Source organism: Acinonyx jubatus, chromosome C2, assembly GCF_027475565.1.
Source record: "Acinonyx jubatus isolate Ajub_Pintada_27869175 chromosome C2, VMU_Ajub_asm_v1.0, whole genome shotgun sequence".
In the NCBI taxonomy this organism is placed as follows: domain Eukaryota; kingdom Metazoa; phylum Chordata; class Mammalia; order Carnivora; family Felidae; genus Acinonyx; species Acinonyx jubatus.
Genome location: NC_069384.1, coordinates 3,836,998 through 3,862,632, shown reverse-complemented (window position 1 = coordinate 3,862,632; position 25,635 = coordinate 3,836,998). Strand labels below are relative to the sequence as shown.

Genomic DNA, 25,635 nt, shown 5'->3' with positions numbered 1-25,635 from the left:
CTGTTTCACACAGATGCCCTTGTCTCTTGGCTACTTCTAAACGGCTAAGGCCGGTGACTTTAGCGGAAGCCGGACGGCACCCGCCCCTCCGCATCAACCACGAACAACCCGCAGCTGTCCTTGGCTGGTACCGGGCCCTGTGCTGGTGACGACGTAGGAGGTGTCCGTGCAGGGTTGCCGATCTTGGAGAGCCCACCACCATGCCGATCAAACTCCAACCCACGAGCTAGCAAAGCGCTGGGGACAAATGTAACTTGGGGCGTCCTGCCAAAGGAAGACTTGGTTCAGCTTCAGTACAACGGTGGTGGTTTTCCCAGAAAGATCTGCCCGACTCAGATGCTCCGGCTCTGTTTTGGGCGCTGGAGAAATCCTGGAACTCTCGTGCGCCAGGGAAGGTGCATCTCTGTGCACCGGCGCGCTGCCGTCTGGAGGGTCTGTCCTGCCAAACTTCAAAAGACAAGCCACTAGTCTTCCCGCTTTGTCCTCGGGCTTCCCTTCCCAGGCACAAACCCCGTCAGCGTTTTTCCTGGGGGCTCGGGTGGAGAGTGTGCTCACACTTCCGGAGTCCCCGACACGATGATGTTCACTCTCTGGAGCTGGTCCTCTGGCCACTGGGCTCCCGGTCGTCCCCCCACCCCCATCCCCGCGTGATGGCCCCCGGAGAGGGTGCTGGTGGTCTTGTGCAGACTTTAACCAATTGATTTTAGCTCCATTTCTTCAGGGAGCACATCGTGCCCTCATTTTCAGAAACGTGCTTGGGGGTTATTTGGGGGAGGAATCCGATCTATAATTTGGGGTGTCGGCTGACCCGGCTTGTCTCTGGTTCTCTTCCAATGAGGAACATGGGCATAGGACGCAGGCTAAACCAGGGGTCGGGACATCACACTCTCTTTGGCATTCGATGTTAGGAAGAGATTATTGGGTTTTCTTGTTTTGGGGACAAGAGTTAGAGAGGAACCACCCCTCCCCCAGCACTCCCAAGCCACCAGTCTGCAGTCGTGTTGGGGGGCCTGCTGGGGTCCAGGAGCGCACTGACACCCTGTTTGTGTTCAGAACGTGACGAATACGGTGGTGAGGACCACCCTGAGGAACGACCTGTCCCCTGACGGCATCATCCACCATCTGAAGATCCTGAGCCCCATCCACTGTGCCTTCCAGAACGACCTCCTGACATCGTCAGGCTACACCCCAGAATGGGGGTGAGTGGAGAGGTCTCTCCCCACCCCTCTCCAGCTCACTGTCCACTCTAGCACCTTTACTTTGGGTTTCTTTAGGATTTTTTTGAAATGTTTATTTATTTTTGAGAGACAGAGACAGAGTGTGAGCAGGGAAGGGTCAGAGAGAGAGAGGGAGACACAGCATCCAAAGCAGGCTCCAGGCTCTGAGCTGTCAGCACAGAGCCCAACACGGGGCTCGAACTCATGGACTGTGAGGTCATGACCTGAGCCGAAGTCGGACACCCAACCGACTGAGCCATCCAGGTGCCCCAGCTTTGGGTTCCTTTAGGATTTTAGTCACTTGGGGATCCTTTTGTGAGACTGAATATAGAAACAGACAGTGGCCAGGACTTGGTTCGTAACCCCCAGCGCCCCTAATACTTGTCCTCACTTCCAACTTAAGACCAACCAAAGAAAGCCAGATATGCACCCTCGCCATAGGACACTCCAGTCCTGGTGAGCCCACCCACGGCTTCCCCATGACACGCCTGGGGCGCCTGAGGCCTCCCTTTCCCTCTCTGAGCATGCCCCTCCCCTGTCTGTCCTTGAGTCTCCTCCAAACTCAAGTTGGGGGGCGACACACGGCTCCAGCCAGCTCAGAATCGGTAGCGTTGCCTGTTCTCATCTGGGCGGTCTTCCTTTATTTCCATACTTCTTTGGAGTTGCCTTTTGGGGAGCAATGGGAACGGTGGGGTCACAAGAGCGCACCTCCTGAAACCACTCACTCTTGCAGGGTCTATACCATCATCGAGGACCTCCATGGTGCTGGCAGTTTTGTCACCGAGATGCGGTTGTTTATTGGGGACTCCCCTATACCTCGAAATTATAGTGTGTCTGCCAGTGATGATGTCAAGATCGAGGTGGGGCTCTATAAACAGAAGAGCAACCTCAAGGTGGTCCTGACCGAGTGCTGGGCGACACCATCCAGCAACGCCAGGGACCCGGTCATGTTTGGCTTCATCAACAACAGGCAGGTGTCGGGTGTGGGCCGCCTCCCAGACACGCACGGATATGGGGGCCGCGTCCCTGGGGGGCCGGAGGGTGGCGGTCCTCACCTCCCATGGGTGATGGCAGACACGGTGTGTGCAGTCAGAGGCTCTGCCGGGAAGCCCATCTGGGACGGGGATGGGAGGCCGGCTCCTCACTAATGAGCGACGTTCCCTCCTTCCCAGCTGCCCCATTCCCAACACACACACGAACGTGATCAAGAACGGGGACTCCAGCAAGGCCCAGTTTAAGCTGAAAATCTTCTCCTTCATCAACAACTCCATCGTCTACCTGCACTGCAGGCTTCGTATTTGCATGGACTCCCCTGGAAGCACGTGCAAAATAGTAGGTGTTTTACTTCTCTAACCTTGTGTCTGACTTGTGCCCCTGATCACCCTGAGGAGGGCCACTCTGTTATCTGAAGCCCAGGCTTTGGGTGGCTCTGGGGCCCGACCTCTGGGAGCAGACTCTGCATAAGGTGTGAAATGAGGTGTGGATGGCAGTCAGCCCATGGGCAGAGGACTCTGCAGCTAGCTGGCTAAGCTACATCCTTCCAGATGTCGTACCACATGTTGGCCATCCCATCCCATTCCCATTCCTATCCCATTCCATCCCATCCCATCCCCATCCCATCCTGTCCCATCCCATCCCTATTCCATCCCGTCCCATCCCATCCCATCCTTATTCCATCCCATCCCATCCCATCCCATCCCATCCCATCCCATCCCATCCTTATTCCATCCCATCCCATCCCATCCCATCCCATCCATCCTTATTCCATCCCATCCCATCCCATCCCTATTCCATCCCGTCCCATCCCATCCCATCCCATCCCATCCCATCCCATCCCATCCTTATTCCATCCCATCCCATCCCATCCCATCCCATCCCATCCCATCCCATCCCTATTCCATCCCGTCCCATCCCATCCCATCCCATCCCATCCCATCCCATCCCATCCCGTCCCATCCCATCCCTATTCCATCCCGTCCCATCCCATCCCATCCCATCCCATCCCATCCCATCCCATCCTTATTCCATCCCATCCCATCCCATCCCATCCTTATTCCATCCCATCCCATCCCATCCTTATTCCATCCCATCCCATCCCATCCCATCCTTATTCCATCCCATCCCATCCCATCCCATCCCATCCCATCCCATCCCTATTCCATCCCGTCCCATCCCATCCCATCCCATCCCATCCCATCCCATCCCATCCCATCCATTCCTGGCCATGATGCAGTGGTGCTTCTCCTCCAGGTGCTTTAATGCATATTCAGGTGTAAAAACTTTGCTTTAATTCAGTATTATTTTTAGTAACATTGAGGGAACACTACTGAATCCCAGCCACTGTGATATTTAACAAGAGGGTTTTTTTTTTATTTTCATGTGCATGAATTTGGGATAATGAATAATTCCCATTTCCGTAGACCTTTGAATGTGAAATATGCTTTGCAGTCCTGAGTTTTGAGAGCCCTTGTTCACACCACAGACAAGGATGTGAGCTCACTGTCACATGCGGTCTGCTCCCAGGACAGTATAGAGAACTCCGCTGGCCTTGGGTTCAGGGGCTGTGTGTTTGCCTCATCTCTGGGTGATGGGCTTGTTTCTGTGCTGCTCACAGAACCCCTACAGTCCCCCTCCCCGCCCCCAGGTCACCAGCCTCCGAGGATCCACGGGACACGCATAGGAGAAGAAACCCAAGGAACATCACTTTTGTTGATGTCACTTTTTCACACACAGTAGATCTTCCAGAAAAAAGGGTTGAAAGGGACACAGACCCCCGGATGACTGCCAGCTAGGGGTGTGCATGACCCTGCACCAGGCTCCAAGAGCCCCTCAGACATACTAAGAGTATTAATAGCCACAACCACCTCTGTAAGGAGGGGCCGGTTCTCAGATTCTTGATAATATGGCTTCATGCCTTCCTTTCCCAGCTTTCCTAGGAGAGGCATTGACTGCTTTTCTGTGGCTGCAGCTGCAGCTGAGACATCAGGAGTGCATTCTCTCACAGCCTGGAGGCAGGGAGTCCAAGATCAGCCTTGGGGCAGGGCTGGCTCCCCCTCAGGCCGCGAGGGAGAGTCATTCCAGGCTCTTCCCTTGGGATGCAGACCCGGCTTCTCCCTGTGTGTTCATATCTTCCCTCTGTGCATGACTGTGTCTGTGCCCAACATCCCCTTTTCCCAAAGACACAGTCATGTTGGACTAGGTACCCACCCTAATGACCTCACCTTCTCCTCATCTGCAAAGACCCTATTTCCAAATAAGGTCACATGCACAGGCACCAGGGGCTAGGGGGTCAACATCTTTTAGAGGGCAGAATGCAGCCCATAGCAGGTGTATTCTATGAAGGTTCCACCGTGTCCCTGAACCTTCGTGCAAGGCAGAGGCATTGAAAGGAGCAGGCGGCTGCAGCTGGCCATGGCCATGGAGAATGCCAAAATGACTCAGCGCCGACAGAGGGCCTGAGGGGCCGAGGGGCCAGGGCTTGGAGGCGCAGCGGGCTGCTCTCTTGAACCTTGATTCCTCCTGTGATCCAGGAGGTCCAGGCCCCCAGGTCCCTCCCCTGTCTGAGCTCACCCACCCTCGACTTGCTGTCTCCAGCCAGATAGAATGTACGGATCAGGGTATCACCCCGACGGTCAGGACTTGTCTCCGAACTCAGTAGTTCTGCTCGACTAACTCGAAGTTTCTTTTCTTTCAAAACAACAGAATTGCAATGACGTCAAGTCCCCGAGAAGCAGCGAGGCATCCACCATACACCAGACATCCTGGGGACCCCTCGTCCGGTCTGAAGGTTAGTTGGTGACTTGGTTTAGACAGTCCTGAGTCCCATCTCACCAGCGTGGGAGCCACAACTCCGCCCCCCGCCCGGGAGCCAGAGCACCTGGGATGTTCCGCAGCAGACTCGGGATCAGGGGACATAACAGCTGCTGGCCGCTGAGAGCGACTTCCCCGGGTTGCATTGAGTCCATCACCTACAGAGTGTGGCTGGGAGGGAGGGGCCATTGTCATACCCACATTGCAGAAGAAAAGGCTGGGGCTTCAGGATGTCAGCACACCCTTAGATAAAGCAGGATTTCGAGTCATATGTTTATGTTGGATAAACACACCGAATGGGTTGTTGGGCCACAGGAACTCAGGTGATGCCTAAGCTGTTTATTCTGGGCTTGGCTAACTCGGAAGATGCAAAAATAAAAAAATGACATCGCTTTCTCTCTTGGTATAACACTTCCACAAGCCAATTACATTCCATTTTCATTTCAAAGGCTGCCATCATTTTTCCAGGAAGACATTTTATTTCCTTTGAGATTGATTTCATTGTTTTTAAAAAAAAAAAAAAATTGGTTGGGGGAAATGGCGTGCTTTGGGTACGAAGACAGAAATGGCTAGCTGTCCCCTAATATCTGTTCGCCCCTTCATCCTAATAGAACCCCACGCCCACCCCCAACCCACCCCATTTTTATCTGGCTGCCGGGAATGAAAATCGTAATTCCCAGTCAACCTGGCTGTCGAGTGTGACCCTATGAGTAAGTTCTGGCCAATGAAATGCAAATGGCGGTCAAGTGCCAGCTCCCCAGGGGCTCAGGCCATCGTTTTCCCCTTTCTTCATCATCCCCCTTCTCAGACCCCAGGGGAGGGCCATGGGGACAGGAGCCAGAAGGAGCCCCATTTCCAAGGACACCTTACAACAAGGCAGCCAGGTCAGGCCAGACCTCCGACCTCCAAGTTTTGTGCCAGAAAGACATGAACTTCCATGTTCTTTGTCACTGCTATTTGGCTTTTTCTCCCGTTTGCAGCTAAATGTAATCCTAGTCGATTTTCCTTTTTTGTTGCTTTTCTTCCCTACTTGGATGGCCCTCCTTGCCTCTCCATATTTTCCTGCACAAGAACTTCTGGGCTTTGGATGCGGGATGTGAGCCAGGGTCCGAATGCTGATCAGGGCTTAGGAAGAAAGATGAGGGAGTAAGAGAAGGGCCAGCGATTCTCAACTGTTGGTTCTCATCCAAGTATTTGTGAAATTTAAAAGACCCCAGGTTTGGGGGCGTGTCCTAGGCCCACTAACTCGGAGTTTCTGGAGCTGGGCTCCGGGCTCTGGTGTCTGCACTGGTCATCAGGCAGCTGAAGGACCCATCCTGGGACCACATGCTTCTCCTACCCTCCTCACTTCTTAACCTGCTGAGGAGAACTGGTTGACCAGGAGCCCTAATACGAAAGACAATATGTGTGAATTGCATTCTCGTTTATAGAAATGGGATTCCTATTTATTCACAGATATTATAGATAATGTCAAACCTACTGGAGTGGAAAAAGCACTGGGCTTGGAGTTAGGAGACCTGAGTTTGAATGTGGACTCTCATGCTTCTAGTTGCGTGGTCTTGGGAAAATTCCGGAGTCTTCTGGATCCTATCCATCCATCCATTATTCCTCCATACATCCACCCGCCTACCCACCCATCCACCCACCCACCATCCACCCATCTATCCACCCATCCATCCATCCTTCCATCCATCCAGCCAGCCATCCATCCTTCCATCCATCCATCCAGCCATCCATCCTTCCATCCATCCATCCATCCACCCACTTATTCATTATTCCATCTATGTGGCAGGCATATATCCCTACTATGTGTCCAGCACTCTCCTTTTTTTCTGCAGCATGGGCATTCTACATTGTGCCTCATTTCCCACATCTATAAAGTGGGAACAGTACTAATTTCTACTTCATATAGTGCCTTGTCCATAGAAATTACCGGATAAGTGCTAGTTGTTATCATTTGTAGCCAGTAGAGCATCAACTAACAACCATTGCAGAGAACACCAAATATAATGAGGGTATAAATTGTCAGGCTCAAAAACAAGGATCATTCCTTTGGTGCATCGTTCTTTCTCATTGTGTTATTAGCTCTTGTGTGCTCCATAATTGTGCCATATAAATGTGCAGAAAAGTCATTTAGAAACACGGAATCTCCGAGTTGGTGGAAACTTTGCATTTTAATTGTGTATATGAACAGAAATACTGTTGGGGACTGCAGGGGTGGGATAAACTGGCAGACAAATCTCTTCGGGATTGCCCCCTTCCCACCCTGTGCCCACACTCTGTCCCCTGACTCTGCACCCACGCTCTGCCCCCCGCCCCCCCCCCCGTGTTAGTTTTCTGGGGCTGGGGCCACAGGACACTAAGTGCCACAGACTGAGCACCTCATGGTTCTGGAGGCCAGAAGTTCAAGATCAAGGTGTCGACAGGTCTGGGTCCCGCTAGGGCAGTGAGGGACAATCTATCTCCGGCTCTCCCAGCTTCTGGCATTTGCTGCTGTGGCTCTCTTTGGCTGTCAGGATCTCGTTACCGGAGCTCTGCCTCTGTCCTCACGGGGGGTTCCCCTGGTGCCTCTGTGTCCTCACATGGCGGTCCTACAAGGACACGGGTCCTATTGGGTCAGAGCCTCTCCTGCTTCAGCACCGATTAGGAGTCCCTCACTGATTACATTTGCAAGGACCATCACGTTCTGTGCTAGTGGGGGTCAGGACCTCAACGTATCTTTCTGGAGGACGCACGTAGCACTGTGCATTGGTGAGATTGAGGAGGAATCCGTGGGCATCGTTCCGGAATGCGTGCTGCCAAGACATCTTATGTTAGCGTCGCAATACTCTAATTTCCTTCCGGGAACTCTTCCGTGGCCATTTGCTTCGCGAGATCACTCATTAGTCCTCCCTCGCTGGAGTTGCTTTGTACAAAGAGGGAGAGAAGGTTGAGGTGATGTCTGTCGGATGCACAAATGTCCCGGAAGGAAGGGTCTGGAACCATCACTGGGGCTGCCCGGAAGTGAGGAGCTGGGGGTTCCCTACATGTGCTTAGAGGCTCTCCATCACTTTCCCACAGCAGGGGCTGTGTCCCCGTCACCGAAGCATTGATCACTCAGTGTCTTTGCAAAATGACTGTTTGTGTGGGTTACCCCAAGTGACCGTGGCAACCGTCCTGCCCGCGGTGCAGGCTTCTCAAGCCATTCTGGTGAAGGGCCAGTGCTTTATTAAGAGATTGACAGGTGGCCCGACTGTGGGCCCCGCATGCAACTCCTGCCACGTGACCGGCCTCTCCTGGGCAGGTAGACACCCCTTCCCATGGGGAGGGTCATGTCTTGCTCTCCATTTTGTGTAGGCTGGTAACCACTGCGGGGCCACAGCAACCAGTGGACTGTGCTGGCCTGTGGACCCCACCTAGAGCAGCTCTGGGCCGGTGGATCAGGTGGGAGCGTTCAGCTACAGGTAACGGAAACCCGGGGAAATAGGCAGCGAGCAAACAGGTGCATTTGTCTCCGGAGGCTGCATCCGGGCTCCGCCCTGGGCTCCACTGTGAGCGGGGTCTACCTCTCTCCCGCTGCAACATCCTCAGTGTGGTCCCCCTGCTCGGGCTAGCACCGCGGCCCCGCACGGAGGACGGGAGGAGGCCAGGCGCCCGCTATAGCACCCGCAGAGGCCGGGTCTAGAGGCCAGCCCTGCAGCTGTCGGGAACTGGCCGTCCGGTGTCTGGGCGCCTTGGGAGGTTATGCGGCTCCAGCACGCGTCCCCAGGAGCCTCATCCAGCGCACCCTTCCCTCTGGAGGATATGACTGCCTCTGTCCCTGGCAGCCTGGAGGGGTCCCCAATGCCACTGTCGGACCACTTTGCATACCTGTGCTATGCCCTGGAGACCCAGGGTGACATCTACCTCGGCAACCATGCAGGAGACAGGCTCTCGGGTGTCCCTTGTCACCCAGGTGGACACCCCCAATGCAGGGGGACTGGACAGAGGTGAACGTGGTGCAGGGGTGGCTTTGGCTCTGCTGCAGGTGCCCTGTCGTGGGTCCCACTCACTCTCACTGTGCCCCACGCACCCTGACTTCCTCACGGGGGTGAGTGGTTCTCTCCCCTGGGGGTGGGGACGGCTGGTGGCCCCGCACCGATTAGGAGTCCCTCCCCGTCCCCTTCCTTCAGAGCCGGGCACCAGTCTGCTTTCTGCCTCTGGTTTTGCCCCTCCTGGATAGTTCTAGAGACAGGGTCATACTGTGTGCCGTCCCTTGTGACTCTCCCCTTTCACTAGGCATGATGTTTTGAGGTTCCTTCATGTTGAAGCACCCATTGGGACTTTGCTCCTTTCTATGGCCAGACAATATTCCGTTGTGTGGATGGACCACATTTGTTTATCCATTCATCCTTTTTTTTTAATGTTTATTTATTTTTGAGAGAGAGAGAGAGAGAGAGAGACAGAGTGTGAGTGGGGGAGGGGCAGAGAGAGAGGGAGACACAGAATCCGAAGCAGGCTCCAGGCTCCGAGCCGTCAGCCCAGAGCCCTACGCGGGGCTCGAACCCACGAACCGTGAGATCATGACCTGAGCCGAAGTCCCACGCTTAACCGACTGAGCCGCCCAGGCGCCCCTATCCATTCATCCTTTGATGAACGCTTGGCTTGTTTCCGCCCTTGGGCTGTTGCGAATAATGCTGCTATGAACATGGGTGCCTGAGTATACTCGAGTCCCCATTTCCAACCTTTTTGGGTCCATGCTTTCCTGTGTTTTTACTGGCCCTCGGGGTCCAGGGAAGGCCCGCGCTCCTCTCCAGCGCCCAGCCGGGTCTCCACGCGCAGCCGAGCTCTCAACCTCCCCGCACCGTGGGCCCTGTCGCTCCCCAGGGGGCTAGGAGTTATCCAGAACGCCGGGCGGGCTGAGCTGTCCTGGCTGATGCCCGCTCTCTCAGGCTTGGGACACCTGCTTTGTCCCCTTCGGAAACCCGCACGTACACGGGCCCGTGCGGAGCCTCACGGCACGGTGCTCCCGATAATGAGGTCACCGAGCGGCGGACTCCGTGGCGAGCTCGCTCCATCGCCAATCCGTCCTAAGCCCTCCGGTCCACCCTGACCGTGAGGTCGCAGGGCTGGGGCCACGGGTGATGCACGGCCCACGGAGACGCGTCCCTCCCGGTCTGGGCGGACCTCACAGCTGTATCCGTCTCGTTCCCTGCAGGTGAGCGTCCAGGCGCGGAGCCGGGCCTGGGAGCCGGTTACCTGGTCCTCGTCGTGGTGGCCGTCTTCGCCGTGGTGGCCGGGGCGGCTGCCCTTGTCCTCGTGCACTACCAGAGAATGACTGGCAAATACAGCTTCAGAGCCGGGCCGGACGACTTCGGCTACCGGGTGTTCTCTGGGTAGGCGGTCCCAGTGGGCCTGCAGGTGGGTGAACAGCCACACGCCTCCGATGCGCGCGTCCTACCCTCGCCACTGGCGGAGACGACCCGGCGTGTGCTGGGGGCTTTGGAGAACGGCGGGTTCCATGCCCCTTAGCGGAAAGCCCCCGAAGCTGCAGGAGGGGAAGTGGGCCATCGCTTGTCCAGGTCAGGTTCTGTCCGTTTGCACAAGGGCAGGCCTCGCGGAGCCCCCGGGGGGTGCGGCGAGACGAGAGCCGGCCCCGGCGCCCCTCCGAGGCCAGCCCTGTGCCCCCCGCTCCCGGGCGGCCCCAGGTGAGGCCCCGAGCCCCTGGTGCCTTGGTTTCTTCGGTTTCCCTCCTTTGTAGCAGGGCCGGGTGACGGCGGTACCACGCGCACAGAGGGCAGGAACCAGGCGAGGACAGGCAGACCCCTGGCGGCCTCTGGCACCTTGAGTGCGGAGTGAATCCGCGACTCCTCTCTGTCCCGTGTCCCCACAGCCTTGCCCTCGCCACGAACTGTGCCTCGTGTCCCGGATGATGTGATGGGCACACGCCTCTGCCTTGCCGTGTCCTCTCCGTGATTTTAAGTACCTGCACCCCCGAGCGTGAAGTGGCTCTTTTGAGCCATGACGGTCACGGGTGCCTGGGCCTCCTTCTGGGCCCGAATACAGCTCATCACAGACGGGTGACGCTCGTTCCGGAGGAGCGCCGTTTTCTTAGCGCCCGCCTGTAGGGGGGATCGCCCAGGCCTGGGATTTCTGTAAAGGCTTTGAGATTTAGAGAGAAAAAATCACAGGCCACGTTTGGCAGCTGTCGTTTGCTGCCTCCAAACACTGTCGGACTCCATGTGGTTACAGACGGGACGGTGGCCTGGGATCGGCTCTGGGCCCTGGGGCTGCCCCAAGGCATCCTGGGTACCACCCTTCACCTGCGCCCCTTAGCCACACCCCCTACCTGTACTCCTCCCCTGCTCCCCTCCCCTGCTCCCCTCCCCTACGCCCTTCCCCTGCATCCTTCCCTTATGCCCCTCCCCTGCACCCCTCCCCTGCGCCCCTCCCCTACGCCCCTCCCCTGCGCCCAGTCCCCTGCGTGTCTCTGGCCCCTCTGGCCTGCCAGGGAGCTCCCTCCCCTGACAGGAGTTAAGGACTCGGGAGGTGGCCCCGAACAAGGATTTCAGGTTGTCACTTCACCTCTCCCAGCAGGGGACATTCACTTCTGTCTCGCTCTCTCCCTCACAAACCCCATCACGTGAGAAGAGCCCACTCCGTAGGAATTTCCAGTGGGAAAATGGCAGATTCCCCGGTGGGACTGACTTGCCCAGGGCCACACTGAGTCCCCGGTGCTGGGGGACGTCCCACAGGGAATCTCAGCTCCCCCTGACCCCCGGCCTCAGTCCTGCCTCGTCACTGGCCTCCCTGCCGGGCACAGTGTGTGATGCCTGGCTTGGGACGGCCGCACCAACCACGTCCTCGTCGTCCCACCACTGGCTGGCCAGAAGGACGCTTTTCTGCCCTTTCAATGCTCGGGGCCCCGATCCTTCCGACAGCAGACAGCTTCCCCCCAGACTCAGTGGGGTTTTCTGTCCGCACACTCCCCAGACTTGAGCTGCGTTCTCCCCACGCCCTTAGCAACCCCATGGCTCATCAGGGTTTTTTCTCTCCCCTCTCAAGCAGGCTCTTGGGGAAGGACCCTGTTTCTTACCGATATTAGCAAATACCCAGGAGTGCTGAGCGTGTGGGTGCGTGAGAACCCTTCCTAAACACTGTAAACAAGTTAACTCCCTCAGGTTCCCAACAACCGCGTGAGGCTGTGTTATTACCACTTTTACAGCTGGGGGCCTGGAGCAGGCAGGTGAAGGAATGTCCTGGGAGCGTAACTAGGAAGGGACAGAGCTGGGGTTCGGGTCTGGGGTCCATTCTTTTAGCCGCAGAGCTCCAGTGACTTAGACTGGCGTGCACGTGACTGGCAGGTGTTTAGAATGAGGCCCCTTGGCTTTTCCTTTCGTTGGAGACCCGGAGACGTTGTATTTTAGCAATTATCTGAGAAATCCACAATTCTCTCCCTGGGGCTCCATGGTGCCCAGCGGTGGAGGGAGCAGTGTTGTGGTCCGAAGGAAGAACCTTCCTGGGGCCCTGAAGCCTCTGGGGACGCAGTGCTGCCCCCACTGGTCAGGGCTCTCTGCCACCCCGAGGGCCCCAGCATGTAGGTGACTGGCAGTGGTTCAGGTTCAACGACACTCGATTATAACTAAGACTCCTTAGCACGGCGCCTTCTAGTCTTTCTCTGGTTGGGGGCCCACGCAGTTTGAGTCATGGAGACCCTTCTGCTTACTGACCCATTGCGTCCTGTCCCCCATCAGGGGACACTGTCGTGTGGACATGCCCCTGTCTCCTCAGGCTCTTCCCCAGCCAAGGCCACCTTCCCCACATTCAGCTCTTTATTCTCTTGAGATAAGACTTTGAACCAACCCAGCAAAGTGTGGTTGATAGGAGCTCCATCCTTGAAATGAGGAAATCGGGCCCAGAGAGCTCAAGTGAACCCTCTGAGTCACACAGCGGAGGCCAGATTAGCACACGTCCCCCACGGGGCGACGTCCCTTTCCACGTGACTTCGTCTTCGTTAGGGGAGCTCCAGGAGCTGGTTTTGCAGGGACACTGCAGGGATCACGCCTCTGCTTTGCCGCGGCCCCTTTGCTCCAGGACCTGATAGCATATGTGCACATTATCTAAGTTCTAGGAGCCACTGCAGTTCAGATGGGCAGAGTAAGACCGGGGCCAGCACACGAGACCAGTCACCTCCCTGGATAGAGTTCCAAGGGAATTTCAGTGAATCTTACTGAATACTTAGCACGTGAATCCCAACAAGGATGCCAACGTTTGTCCTGCTCAATTTCTGAGGACATCTGGTATGTGGGGGCAAGGTGACTCTGGATGTCCTCCCCACCTAAAATGAAAAAACACCGGAGGGAAAATTGGCCTCTCATCCTTTCTTGTTCTCCCGTGGCTTCTGTTTCCCAAGTGAAGGACATCTCTAACTGGGTCTCAAGTTCCTGCAAAAATGTGCTCTTTGAAAAACATCAAACAAACCGTCCCCACCAGGCTGGCACTCGGCGCGGCCCTCGGCACCGGGAGCCCCGAGTCTCAGTGTGTCCTCCGCAGACAGGACAATGGCACAAAGGCCCCGAGGGTGTGGTCGTCTGGCTCAGGTGTCCGGGCCAGGCGCACCTATGTGCTGACATTCACCGGAGCCCCGTTCACCGGAGACCAGTCCAGCCGCCATGGTCCCCGTTCCTCTGTGCCTTCTGGGAGCCGCTGCCCTTTTATTCGGGCACAATCTCTCACCATCCAGTGAGCGTAGAAGTCCTGTCCTCGGGGTGATGGTCACCCTACACTACCCAGGCTCGGGGGGTATTCCTGCACGAACCTCTCCTTTCCGGCGTGCGCACTGACCCTGGTCACCTCCTTCTCCATGCAGGTGGCTGTGAATCAACCTCGGTTCTTAATCCATGAAGCATCGACGGAAACCTGCTCTGTCCCACATCCAGAGCTTGGATGAGTCCCGGGGGTGGTGAGAACACAGCCTCTGACCGACCCAGGAGACCCATCATCTGTGTAGGTCCCAGATAAGCAATGCCCACCAGGCGGATGTAAGAGCTTTTGGAGTAGGAGGTGGGGTGAGGGGTATGCCCCAGGCATGGGGATCTTCAAACAAGCTTGGATCCAGCCTTGCCATCACCCAGATCACCTCCACCGCCCCCAGAGCCCCCAGACTCTTTACCCTCCTAACCGGCTCAAGTGGTCCTTTCTGGTTTTGCTTACCACTGACATCTGTCACCTGCCACCCATCTCTCCATGCACTCAGTCATGTAGCTACCCATCCATTCAGCCATCCATTCATCCAACGCTCTGTCATATATATATTTCACATTTTCAAAGATATTTGACGGTGCCCTTGGAGTTCTTTTAACAATAGGTCAGTCATAAATGCACCGGTAATGTTATTTTTAGTGGACATATATGCTCTTTCACGTCTGCCTTTCCAGGACATTGTTTTTATTTACACAACAGGGACTCAAAAGACACTCCATTAATATGAAAATCTTTATAAGTAGAAATAACAGTATATACATACACATACTCACTATTTTATATTTTTTCCAAGTATTTTCACAGCCATTTAAAAATACAATTTTACCCCAGGAGAGGTACTATTTATCCATTGCACAATGGGAAAGCAGAGAAGAAATGGGTGAGTCATTTTCATATGGCCACAAAATGAATTAATAAGGAACTGGGTGTAGAATCTAAATTTTTACCTTAGAATGTTCTCCATTACACCATACTGACGGATCGTGCTTTTTTACTTTATGTGAAACAAATTGGATCGTATTCGATAGCTAACACCTGAAAGCATCGCGTTTTTCCTCGATGAACTTAGAATTACAAGGTGGTCATGGTCTTTAATTCATGAGATTACTTTTGTTGAATGTAACTAATTGGAGATTAACTTTGCTGAGTGTAACTAACAGCGATTCGTATCTGGAGAATGCGAGTGTTTTGATTTCGTGGATATTCTCAAGGGTCAGTAAAGCATCACAGCATGTGGCTAAACCGATTTTGCTCAAGTAGAATAAATCGCATGTGACATTGAACTGTGACCGTGCCGTTTGCTCTGTCCGGTTCAGTCGCCTCCCGGGCTTACCCAGCATCACTGAGTCCACGGTGCTGTGCTGGGCACTCTGGGGACACCAGGAACATGTCTGCGCCCATTTGTTGTGATATTGACTCGGTACCTGTCACTCGTCTGCCTTAAAAAGACGCGATAACGTTTCAGTCAACCCAGGTTTCAAGACCCGTGACTGGGTGGCTCACAAGCCTCCCACATGACTATGTTCACTTTACAGCCAAGGAAATGGAGACATCACGTGACCCTCCCGCAGTCAGCTAGGAAGTGGGGTCCTGGCGTTAGACCCAAGCCTGTCTGGTTGAAAGGTCGCCGCTCCTGCTCTGCTCCTGCCGCGGGCTGCGGTGGGACCTGAGCATGACCGCGAACGTTCTCCCCTCGTCCATCTGATTGTTGCAACAACCCTACGAGTTACGAGTCCCCGGTCCCGTTTTACGGACAAGCAAACTGAGGCTAAAATTTTAAACCACCGCTCCAAGCAGCTCACAGTGGAAACCCAGATCTTCTCCCTCCTAGTTCAGGCTCTTTCTGCTGCCCCCGGGAAGACTTAGTTGGTTCACTGGTGAGGCATGGGAGCCTTCGAGGACCTGAGAACTGAGTCCCTCTGAGCCGTGGAGAGAGCACCCAGGAGCTCGGCAAGGTGGGGGCTTCGATTGGCTCAGGCTCTGGGTCCCTAGCAGTTCTCACATCGAGACACCACCTGCAGCCCCACGTCCTTCCCAGCCCGGGATCCAGGCTGTGATGCCCTCTCTGCGCTCAAGGGTCAGGCGAGGTGAGAACCACCTGTATTTCCTGTGCACCTTCTACCCGACCTGCAATGCCTCATACTGGCCACTAGATGGCGCTGCAGACCAGGGCGGGAGGTCCCTCTGTGTCTCCTGCAACCAGAGCCCTAGTTCTCGGTCTGTTCTTGCTGGATTTGAGCCTTTTGCCTGCAAACAAGGGAATCTGAAATCGTTCTGCAGGGCTTCGGGGGTCCTAGGACACGATTCTGCTGGGGTGGGGCCGGGAGGTCCCGGAAACAGCTTGGGAAACGGCGCCGGTCTTTCAGGATGGACGCGGCAGCCTGGAGAAGGTTATTTCCATGCGCTGGCCCTGCGCCTGTGTGGCCCCGGCCCGAGGGGACCCTGCTTTCCACCAGGACCGGCTGAGGGAGGGGACGCCTCCTCTCCTCTCTCTCTCTGTGTCTGGGAGGGAAAAGACAGCCACACCAGGAAACAGTCTGTGCAATGGAGCCAGTGGACCGGGCTTCCCTGGAGACTCCCGGGTGGGGACCGGTGGGGACCACGGTGGCCGCTTCCCGCAGGTTTTCGGGACTCCAGCAAAGCCGGAGAAATGGCCGAGTGGGGGAGGAAAGCCTTTGTGCCACAGAGTAGAAGTGCTTCCGGCCTGAACGTAGCCTGGGCATCTTTCCAAGTCTAAGTGCTGGGGAGGTTATGGTCAGGCAGGGCTGGGGGGCCTGTGGAGCGTGGAGGAGAGCCGGGGTGCCCCAGGCTGGCCCCACAACTCAGGATGCCGGGTCTCTGCTGGGTGGGGAAGGGTCATTCCCAACTCCAGGGGCTGCAGATTCTTACTCTGTGAGACCCCGGACACCAGAGTGATTCTGATGGAAATAAATAGATTAGGGACTTAGCGGGGAGCTCTTCAATGCAAGGACTACCTAGAGTTTGCACCCCACAAGGTAGCGCGTAATCGTGGGAGTCAGGGTGCTGTTGAGGTTACCGGCGCTGGCTCTCCCGCATGGGGCATGCCATCTAGCATTGGTCGGGGAGCTTTGGGCTCCGAGTAGGGAAACATCAACTCCAACAGGCTTCCACGATAAAGACGATTCCTGGCCTTTTGCAAATGGCAAGTCCAAGGCAGGGTGGGCTTCAGGTGAGGCTTGCTCCCGCAGCTCTCAAGGACCCAGGTTTGGTTCATCTTTTTTGCTTTCCTTCCGTGGTTTCAGCTTCAGCCAACAGGTCCCTCTTAGTCCCCCGGTAGCTGTGAGGGGTGATCAGGATCAGGCGCTCCTTCATTCACGTATGGCCAAAGGATGACAGTGTCTCCCCTATTGATGAAAGGAGCTGGGATTACATCCGGGTTGAAACATCCTGGGTCCTGTCCCCACCCTGAGCCAGTCACTCTGGCTAGGAGGGTGTCCCATTCTGCCTGCTGAGACCCGGGCACAGGCCACTTCCATCAAGGGGGTGGCCTCCTGCTGGTCAGTTTCAGCCAGCCAGACTCCCAGTGCACACGGGAGAGACACGGGGTCCACGTCGTGATTCTCACCACCAGGGCCTGGCCCCCAGGGCATCAGTCCCATGGTGTGACACACACATGGACACACGCTACCTTGGGAGGCCCGTGTCAGCACCCTGAAACCGTAGGAAGAGAACAGAGACCCTGAGACATTAGGGACCTGCCCCCGTTCGAGCAGTCGGTGCAGGAGCTGGGCCAGATTTCCCAGAGTGTGGACTGCAGAGCATGACTCCCACGGGTGTCACCGGGTGCTCCGAAGTTGGGGGGGGGGGCTTATGTTCCAGCACATGTGAGAACGCCTGGCTACGACTCCGGTGGTTTGTGACAGGGCCTCTTAGCTTGCTCGAGTACGTGGTGGCCCCGCAGGCATCCCAGGCCTGGCCACGCCATGCCCTTGACCTTCACACTCCTTCTCGAACCCCCCAGGGGAGCAGCGGAGAATATTAAAGACACGACACGGGGTGGGGGAGCACCGTGCCTGGCCCCCGAGGTGGGCTTGGGTAAACACTAGCCCCATGCCCACCCTTGCTCCAGAACTTTCCTCCTTAAGGTGGACCTGGGCTCACCACCTGCCATGACCAAAGGGGCTGGGACCGTGGGGCAGAACCTTGAAACAGCAATGCCCTCAGTCTCCCTTCGCGGGCTGTGTCAGAGGCCCCGAGGCTTTGCCTTCCCGGGACCCCTCGTCACCTGGCTGGAGGGGAGGGCGGCCACGGAGCCCTGGTGGCTGGGGGGAGGGGGCACCTCAGCGCTCACACGGTGCAGGAAGCTGTGTCGCCGTCGTGGCCTGTGTGGCCTCCGACCCCCGTGGGCTGGCCGGCCCGCCCTCCGTCTGGGGAAGATCGGCTCACCCGACGCCCATGAGCACGGGGGTCTCAGAGCCGTCAGCTCTTTGCTCGAGGCAGTCCTCCCTCACACTCCTCCCCCACTTGACCAAGGAGGGCCACGCCGATGTCCTCTGGTGGGTCCCCTACCTGCAGCCCGAGCTTCAGCTGACATAATCCGGCCCCTTCAGGGCCCTGGATGCTCAGGACAGGAAGGCACACCCCCCCGCACCCCTTCTCCCCCCCGGGCCAGCTGGTGTGATTCCTCACCCTCTCGGGGCAGACGGGCCCTGCACCCGGCAGGAGCCTTCTCACCAGCCTGTCCGTTCACAGAGGCTGCTGGCCACTTATATTCCCTCCTCGGGGAAGTGTCCCCCCTCCCACGTCCTGGGGCGACCCAGCTCTCGGGGGCCACAGAGAGCTCCCCACCTCCCACCTCACCCCCAGACGGAGACTGCCGTGGGCTGCAGAGACCTCTCCTCTGGAAGCCTCCCTTACCTGCAGCCAGGTGGGCTCCCCGGGGGGGAGGGGCAGGAACAACGTGGGGGTCGGCGGGAGGAGGTGCCTCGGGATCAAGTGTACTGTCCCTGGGCGTGCCCACCGTCCCGCTGCGGCTTCCTGGCCCTCGGCTCCCAGGGCTTCCTGGCTGCGCCCACCTGGTGCTGACCAGGGCCCATCAGGGGGCTACTCTGCACAGGGAAAGGGGGGTCGGGGAGACGGAGACCCAGTCTGGCATGCCCCTCCCCCATCCCGGCCCTGCTGGGGGAAGGCTGACAGGCAAATCCCTCTCTCCCATAAAGGGCAGGCGTCATCTTAATCCTGTTCCAATGGAGCCATGGGTCAGGGACATTTTGGGGGGAAGGAGGATGTGCCAGGGGTCCCCCAAGGCCATCTTCATGTTCGGTGACCTTTCCAAGGACTCACAGGACACCCGGGCTTCGTTTGTTATAACACAAGGATGCAGATGACAGTCGGCAAAGGAGGAGACGCCCAGGGAGGAGGCCCAGAGAGACCGGAGCAGGAGGATCACCCGAAACCCAGAGCTGGACTCCGGGGATGGGTGGGGGGCCCAGGGCCGCCCGCCCCGGAGTGGGGAAGCTTCCTTCGGTCATTTTGGCCGCCTCGTATTTTACTCATCCCTCAAGTGTTTATAAATCCTCTCTTTAGAGTAGCAGAAGTTGCCATCAGCTCAGCAAAATAAACATGTTGGTAACCATGGTGATTTGGGTATTTCCGTACTAGGCAGAAACGACCTCGGTTTAATACGTTTATCCAAGAGTTTGGTTCAAGGCAGAATTGATGCGACTGAAAAACTTTAGCCTCGGGGGACCAGTATTTCTTTCTCTTTCTCTCTTCTTCCTTCCTTTCTTCCTTCCTTTCTTCCTTTTTTCTTTCTTTCTTTTTCTTTTTCTTTCTTTCTTTCTTTCTTTCTTCCCCTTTTCTTTCTTTCTTTCTTCCCTTTTTCTTTCTTTCTTTCTTTCTTCCTTCCTTTCTTCCTTTTTTCTTTCTTTCTTTTTCTTTTTCTTTCTTTCTTTCTTTCTTCCCCTTTTCTTTCTTTCTTTCTTCCCTTTTTCTTTCTTTCTTTCTTCGTTCCTTTCTTCCTTTTTCTTTCTTTCTTCCTCTTTCTTTCTTTCGTCCTCTTTCTTTCTTTCTTCCTTCCCTTTTTCTTTCTTTCTTCCTTCCCTTTTTCTTTCTTCCTTTCCTTCTTTCTTTCTTTCTTTCTTTCTTTCTTTCTTTCTTTCTTTCTTCTCCTCCAGTTAGCTATGATACACTGTAGTCTTGGCTTCAGGAGTAGAACCCCGTGATCCATCACGTACATAGAACACCCAGTGCTCATCCCAACAGGTGTCCTCCTAATGCCCATCCCCCATTTAGCCCATCCCCCACCCACCTGCCCTCCAGCAGCCCTCAGTTTATTCTCTGTATTTAAGAGTGTCTTACAGTTTGCCTCCCTCTCTGTTTTTATCTTATTTTTCCTTCCCTTCCCCTATGGTCATATGTTAAGTTTCTCAAACCCCACCTATGAGTGAAATCATATATTTGTCTTTCTCTGACTCATTTCGCTTAGCATAGTACACTCTAGTTCCATCCACATTGTTGCAAATGTCAAGTTTCATTCTTTTTCGTCGCTGCGTAGCTCACCTTTGTATATAAACCACATCTTCCTTACCCTTTCACCAGTCAGTGCACATTTGGGCTCTTTCCATAATTTGGCTATTGAGGAAGGCACTGCTATAGACTTTGGGGTGCAGTTTGTAGCCCTGCGGGGACCAGCATTTCTCACCTTCCTGTATGTGTCTGCCCTCATTTCACAGCCTCCGGAGCCCCAACAAGCTGTGGCTGCCGGTGCCCCGGCCCGGCTCCCGAGGCCACCCCCGGCGCCCCAGGCCTGCAGGCTCTTCCACTGTGGCTGATGTCCTGCGCATAGCGCTCTGGGCCCCCTTCCCCAGGGCCCGGCCCCGCCAGGTGTGGGGTTTCTTTCTCACGAAGCTGGTGCCCAGAAGCCCAAGTATTGCAAAGGTCACAGGCTAACTCCAGTCTTATCCCTGTGGATTTTGTGACTAAAGGAAAGAGAGAGGAGCGGGAGAGAGAGAGAGAGAGAGAGAGAGAGGAACAACAGAACCCCAGGAACTAAAAGTAAGATAAAATGTAGTCAGCTTGCCAAATTTTCAGTGGAAAATTACCCCCAAATCACCGACCACACACATCTCGAGTTTGGAGCTGTGTCTACAAGCATCTGTGAAAGTGAGGAATAGACCCCGCCTGTGTCGCACCGTCGTGGGTTCGGGGAAGGCCTCCGAGGAGCAATTCCAAGCACGGAGCCATGTCTATACTAAGATGCAAGGTTGAGTCCTTGGCCCTGTAACGGGACATGAGTGAGGAGTGCGGAGATGCCTTGGGAGTGAACCTCCCGTCCCCCCCATCCCCCCCCCCCACCGCCGCCCGGTCGGGTAGAGAGCCCTCACCCCCCCCTCAGAGGAGGGGCTCCACCAGTGGCTGCTCCGAGGGATCCGGTCCCTGCGCGGGCACACTGTTGGTAGCATTAGGAGTGTTTTGTGACAACCACGTTAGAATATTTAAAAAATTCACAAAAAACCGTACGGCTCCCTTCCTGTGGCTTTTCTCTCCTCGTCCAGCAGAGTCCAGAAGGTTCTGTGGTCTCAAATGCACGGATAAGGGAGGGGCGAGGCTGGGTGCCCGGAGGCTGGACACACCGGGGCTGAGCCTGACAGGGCCAGCCTGTTGGGTGCTCCTAGGGGTCAGTGACCCTCGCAGGTCACCGGGGGCTGGGATCAGGGCAGGCGTGTGGGAGAAGGGCCTGGAGAAAAGTCCCAGACGCTGGTGCACCCTTCCGCTGTGAAGTGTGGTCACAGGCTCCGTGGGGACTGTGGCCTTGGACCTCAGTGCCCAGCAGGGAGCTTGGCTTTCCTGGAGGCCCCTCGCAGGTGGGCAGCGGGCAGAAGACTTTGCTGGGTCTGGGGTCTGGGTCTGGAGTCCGGGGGAGGCACACAGGTTGCACCTGAGTCGGGGCCCCACGGGGCCAGCCTTCTGGCCTGGGAAACGGCTGAGATGTGCCGGCATGCCATCGGAGCACCCTGAGCACGAGTGCTGGGAGAAGGGTTTTCCCCAGGCTTCCCGAAGCACCCGCATCTGGGGGTGGGGGAGGGCTCTGCGTCGCGGGTTCCCAGGCCCCCCCGCAGAGGTTCTGATTCAACACACCAGGGGTAGCCTCATCTTTCGCGCATGTTTCAAGCTTCAGCCTACCCGCCCCGCTTAACCGATGGCCCCGCTGCTCCCTGCCCATCTGACCCAGAACCCTCGAGCCCCTGGACTTCCTCCCTGGGCAGCCCACGAGCACGCAGGACCCTCAGAGAAATGGCAGTTTCGGGTCTCCCCCGCTGCCTGTGACCACCTGCTCCATGGCTGACCGTCTGCATCGTCGGCAGGACTGAAGAAATGAGCGGCCTCAAGCGGCCCTGTGATTCTGGACACTGCGGACACTGCATGGGGCCCCGTGAGCGCACCTCAAACCCCGTCCTCAGGGTCATACAGCCCAGCGCGCGGGGGGCACTGCCGGGTCCTCGGCCGCCAGGGTCTGACTTCCCGGGAAGCACACACTAGAGCTTTGCCCTCTGTGGGCCTGCCCCTGCCCCCGGCCCCGGTCCCCAGCCCCTCGCACCGGGGTCTTGAGCTTTTCCGCTCGCCCCAGGAGCCCCATCTGGGGTGCTGATAGAGGGACGGGGAGAGGCAGCAGCTGGCACCACCAGGCCAGGGCGGTGGGAGGATGGCGGGGGTCCTGGCACCCCAAAGGCACCCCGCCCCCCTCCTTGTGCCCTTGCTCTGCTCCCCGGCAATGAGTCAACTGGACGTGGAGGCCAAAACCCTTGAGGCTGGAAGGGCTCGGGGACCCTCGGGTGCAGGATAAGACAGTGAAAGACAAAGTCTGCGGGGACCTGGGGTGTCGGGGAGCCTCTACAGCAGGTGTCCCCTCCTTCTCTCAGCAGGTGCTTGGGTAAACCTGCGGTCTGCGTCCAGGTCCCAGCCCCGCCTCCCTGCACCTGCTCTCAGGTGAGACGCAGCTGGAGCAGCTGGGCAGCTGGAAACCTGAGCCTTGGGCTCCGGAGGTGGGGGTGGGGCGGTGGGGGGAGGGGGAGGGCCCTCCTCCCCCCGGCCCAGCTGTGCCCGAGAAAAGAGGCATTTGCTGCTCTGCTGATCTGTCTGAAGGACACAGCGCCCAAAGATGGCTTTCTCCCAAGTCATTAAAGGACAAAGGCAAACAAAAACACCAGTGGCCTTGCTGGCCCGGGGCCACGCCGCGGTCAGGAATTAGGCATTTTCTGCAGCTGCAACTGTTGGGAAACAATGCACAGCGGCCGTTGTCCCCAGGACGTGGGCTAGTTCCCCACCACCGCTGTTTCTGGGGGAAAGAGCACCCAGTCTTCCCAGGGAAGCTGGTTTCGTAAGGACTCAACCCTCCCCGCGCCCCGTTTTCGCAGCGGTTCAAGGGGACCCGTGCAGAGCGTCACATTCATAATCCTGATTAATCCTCATAAAGGCCTGATGTGATCAATCCCGCTGCCCTCCTGCCTCTTTTAGTGAGGCTCGGTGACCCCCACGGTTGCTCCCAGGAGTCGGGGGCCGGGGGAGAGAAACATGGCAGGTGTAACAGGCTTCCACAAGCTTGGTGGCTTAAACCCACGTGAATTTATTACCTTGCACTTCTGGAGGCTAGAAGCCTGGCACAAGTCTCGCTGGGCTGATTCCGGGTGTGGGCAGGGCAGGCTCTTCTGGGAGGCTCGTGGGGGAGGTGGCCAGCTTCCAGAGGCCACCCCGTTTCCTGGCTCGGAGCCTGCCCTCTACCTCCACGGCAGGTCGTCGGGGCCAGGCTCTGGGCTCACATCGCTCTGAACTGCCCCTTGCCTCCTCTGCCACACTGAAGGATCCTGGGGACTCCTTTGGACCTTTGGGTAACCCAGAATAATCTCCCTATTTTTTTAAACAAATTTTTAAAAATGTTCATTTATTTTCGAGAGAGAGAGAGAGACAGAGGGAGCACTAATGGGGGAGGGGCAGAGAGAGAGGGAGACACAGAATCGGAAGCAGGCTCCAGGCTCTGAGCCGCCAGCACAGAGCCCGACGCGGGGCTCGAACTCACGAACCGTGAGATCCTGACCTGAAGGGAAGTCAGACGCTCAAGCAACTGAGCCACCCAGGCGCCCCTGGAATAATCTCCCTATTTTAAGGCCGGCTGATCAACATCTTCAGTTCTGTCTGTTACCTTAATCCCTTTTGCCCAGTAAGAAATAGCTTCACAGGGTCTGGGGTTGGGACCCAGGAGCGGCACATTCATATCTGTGTCCTCCATGCAGCCTTTTACACATCACTCGGACTGGCCATTCCTACCTCTGAGGTCCGTCTGTCCCTACAGGGTGTGCTGGTGCCACCTTGTACTGGCTTTGGGAGCCCAGCATGAGCTGGTATTAATAAGCCACATAAATGCACAGTTAAATAAATTATGTATTAGGGGCACCTGGGGGCTCAGTCGGTTGAGCATGACCTCCGACTTCGGCTCAGGTTGTGATCTCACGGTTCGTGGGTTCGAGCCCCGCGTCGGGCTCTGTGCTGACAGCTCGGGGTCTGGAGCCCGCTTCGGATGCTGTGTCTCCCTCTCTCTCTGCCCCTCCCCCGCTCGTGCTCTGTCTCATAAATAAACATTTAAAAAAATGAATTATGTATTAAAACACAGATAACGAATGCTCAAAATTCATCACTTTCCCTTATTTTATTACGTGTTACCGTCGCCTGCCTTCTGTGGTTATTTGTGTCTACTGGCCCAGAATGGTGGAAATGCTGGCTCTTTGCTGACCGCACATCTCGTCCCGGCTCTGCGTTCCGTGCTATTGTGGTGATGGCTTGTGATTGTCCACAACTGGGCAGTGAGCGCCGTGGACACGAAGAAACACTGTGCATGACAGTGCGGGCGGCACTGACATTTTTTGCTGATTATTTAGACTTGAGAAACGTGATGGAGAACGTATTAATGCAGATGAACTGAATGTGCCTTGTCTGTAACGGCTGCATCGTGAAAAGCACAAAAAGTCATCCAATCGAAATCGAACCAAAACCAATACCAGAGTTAGGCACCGTCATCGAGAGCGTTCTGCGTAAAGCCATTGGCTCTGTGGAATTTGCAACAAAAAGTGCTATTCTGTTATTATTGGCAAACGGCACGCTGTGCTCCCTTTACGCCAATGGAATGGAGAGGAAACGGACGTACGCGGCTGTGGGCTGTGGGCTCACCCTCTTAACCGCTCAGTCTTTCCAGACGCTTCTCTGCTCGTACACATGCTGTTTGCTCAGTGTGGCGTAACCCACCCCACCCCACCCGTCCAACGTCCGGCTGACCCCACTACTCCCATGGGCACAGCCCGGGAGTCGTCTTGCCCAGGAGACTGCCTTGGCCCTGGGGGGTTCAGTGGCCCTTCTGTGCTCTCATCACCCGTAAGTCCTATCTCAGCTCACACCACACCCCACAGAATCAGACTCACTCCTCTGTTTTTATCCCCGGGCCTGGCTGTGCACAGAGTCTGACAAGCCCTACGTGGCAGGTGCTCAATGAAACCCACCCCAGGACTGTTCCTGACTCGGGGAGGCCTCCCGGTCTCTCCCGGGACAGAAGGAAACAGGAGAGGGAGGACGGAGACTGATGCAGATGTAATTCTGAAGGCAGAGGAGGGGGCTTCTGGGCACATGGTGGGATGGGGGGGTGTCTGGAGGGAGGACCCCAGCCACCCCCTCGAACGCTTGCCACCCCTGACAAATTGTGGATTATGCGGATCCACAGGGACAGGAGCCCAGGACTCGGGGCAGATTAGCCGCCTCCCCAGGGGGGGATCCTGGGAACCGAGATCCTCCCCAGGTGCGCTAGGAAGATAAACAAAGGAAAGTGAGGCAGTTAGTAGGGACGGAGCTCCCAGGGGAGCCCCTGGCACAGTCAGCCCAGATG

General features: G+C 56.4%; 1 protein-coding gene across 1 annotated transcript in view; it reads left to right on the top strand.

Annotated features, from left to right (window-relative positions):
- UMODL1 (uromodulin like 1) overlaps positions 1 to 14,983 on the top strand; it is a 65,887-nt gene extending 50,904 nt beyond the window's left edge. Inside the window, exons 18-23 of the mRNA XM_027041550.2 lie at positions 1,054 to 1,199; positions 1,951 to 2,187; positions 2,390 to 2,549; positions 4,920 to 5,004; positions 10,204 to 10,406; positions 13,855 to 14,983. Of these exons, the coding sequence (XP_026897351.1) occupies positions 1,054 to 1,199; positions 1,951 to 2,187; positions 2,390 to 2,549; positions 4,920 to 5,004; positions 10,204 to 10,385 (810 nt within the window). The 3' untranslated portion in view covers positions 10,386 to 10,406; positions 13,855 to 14,983. The remainder of the gene's footprint in view (positions 1 to 1,053; positions 1,200 to 1,950; positions 2,188 to 2,389; positions 2,550 to 4,919; positions 5,005 to 10,203; positions 10,407 to 13,854) is intronic.
- The last annotated feature ends 10,652 nt before the right edge of the window (positions 14,984 to 25,635 follow it).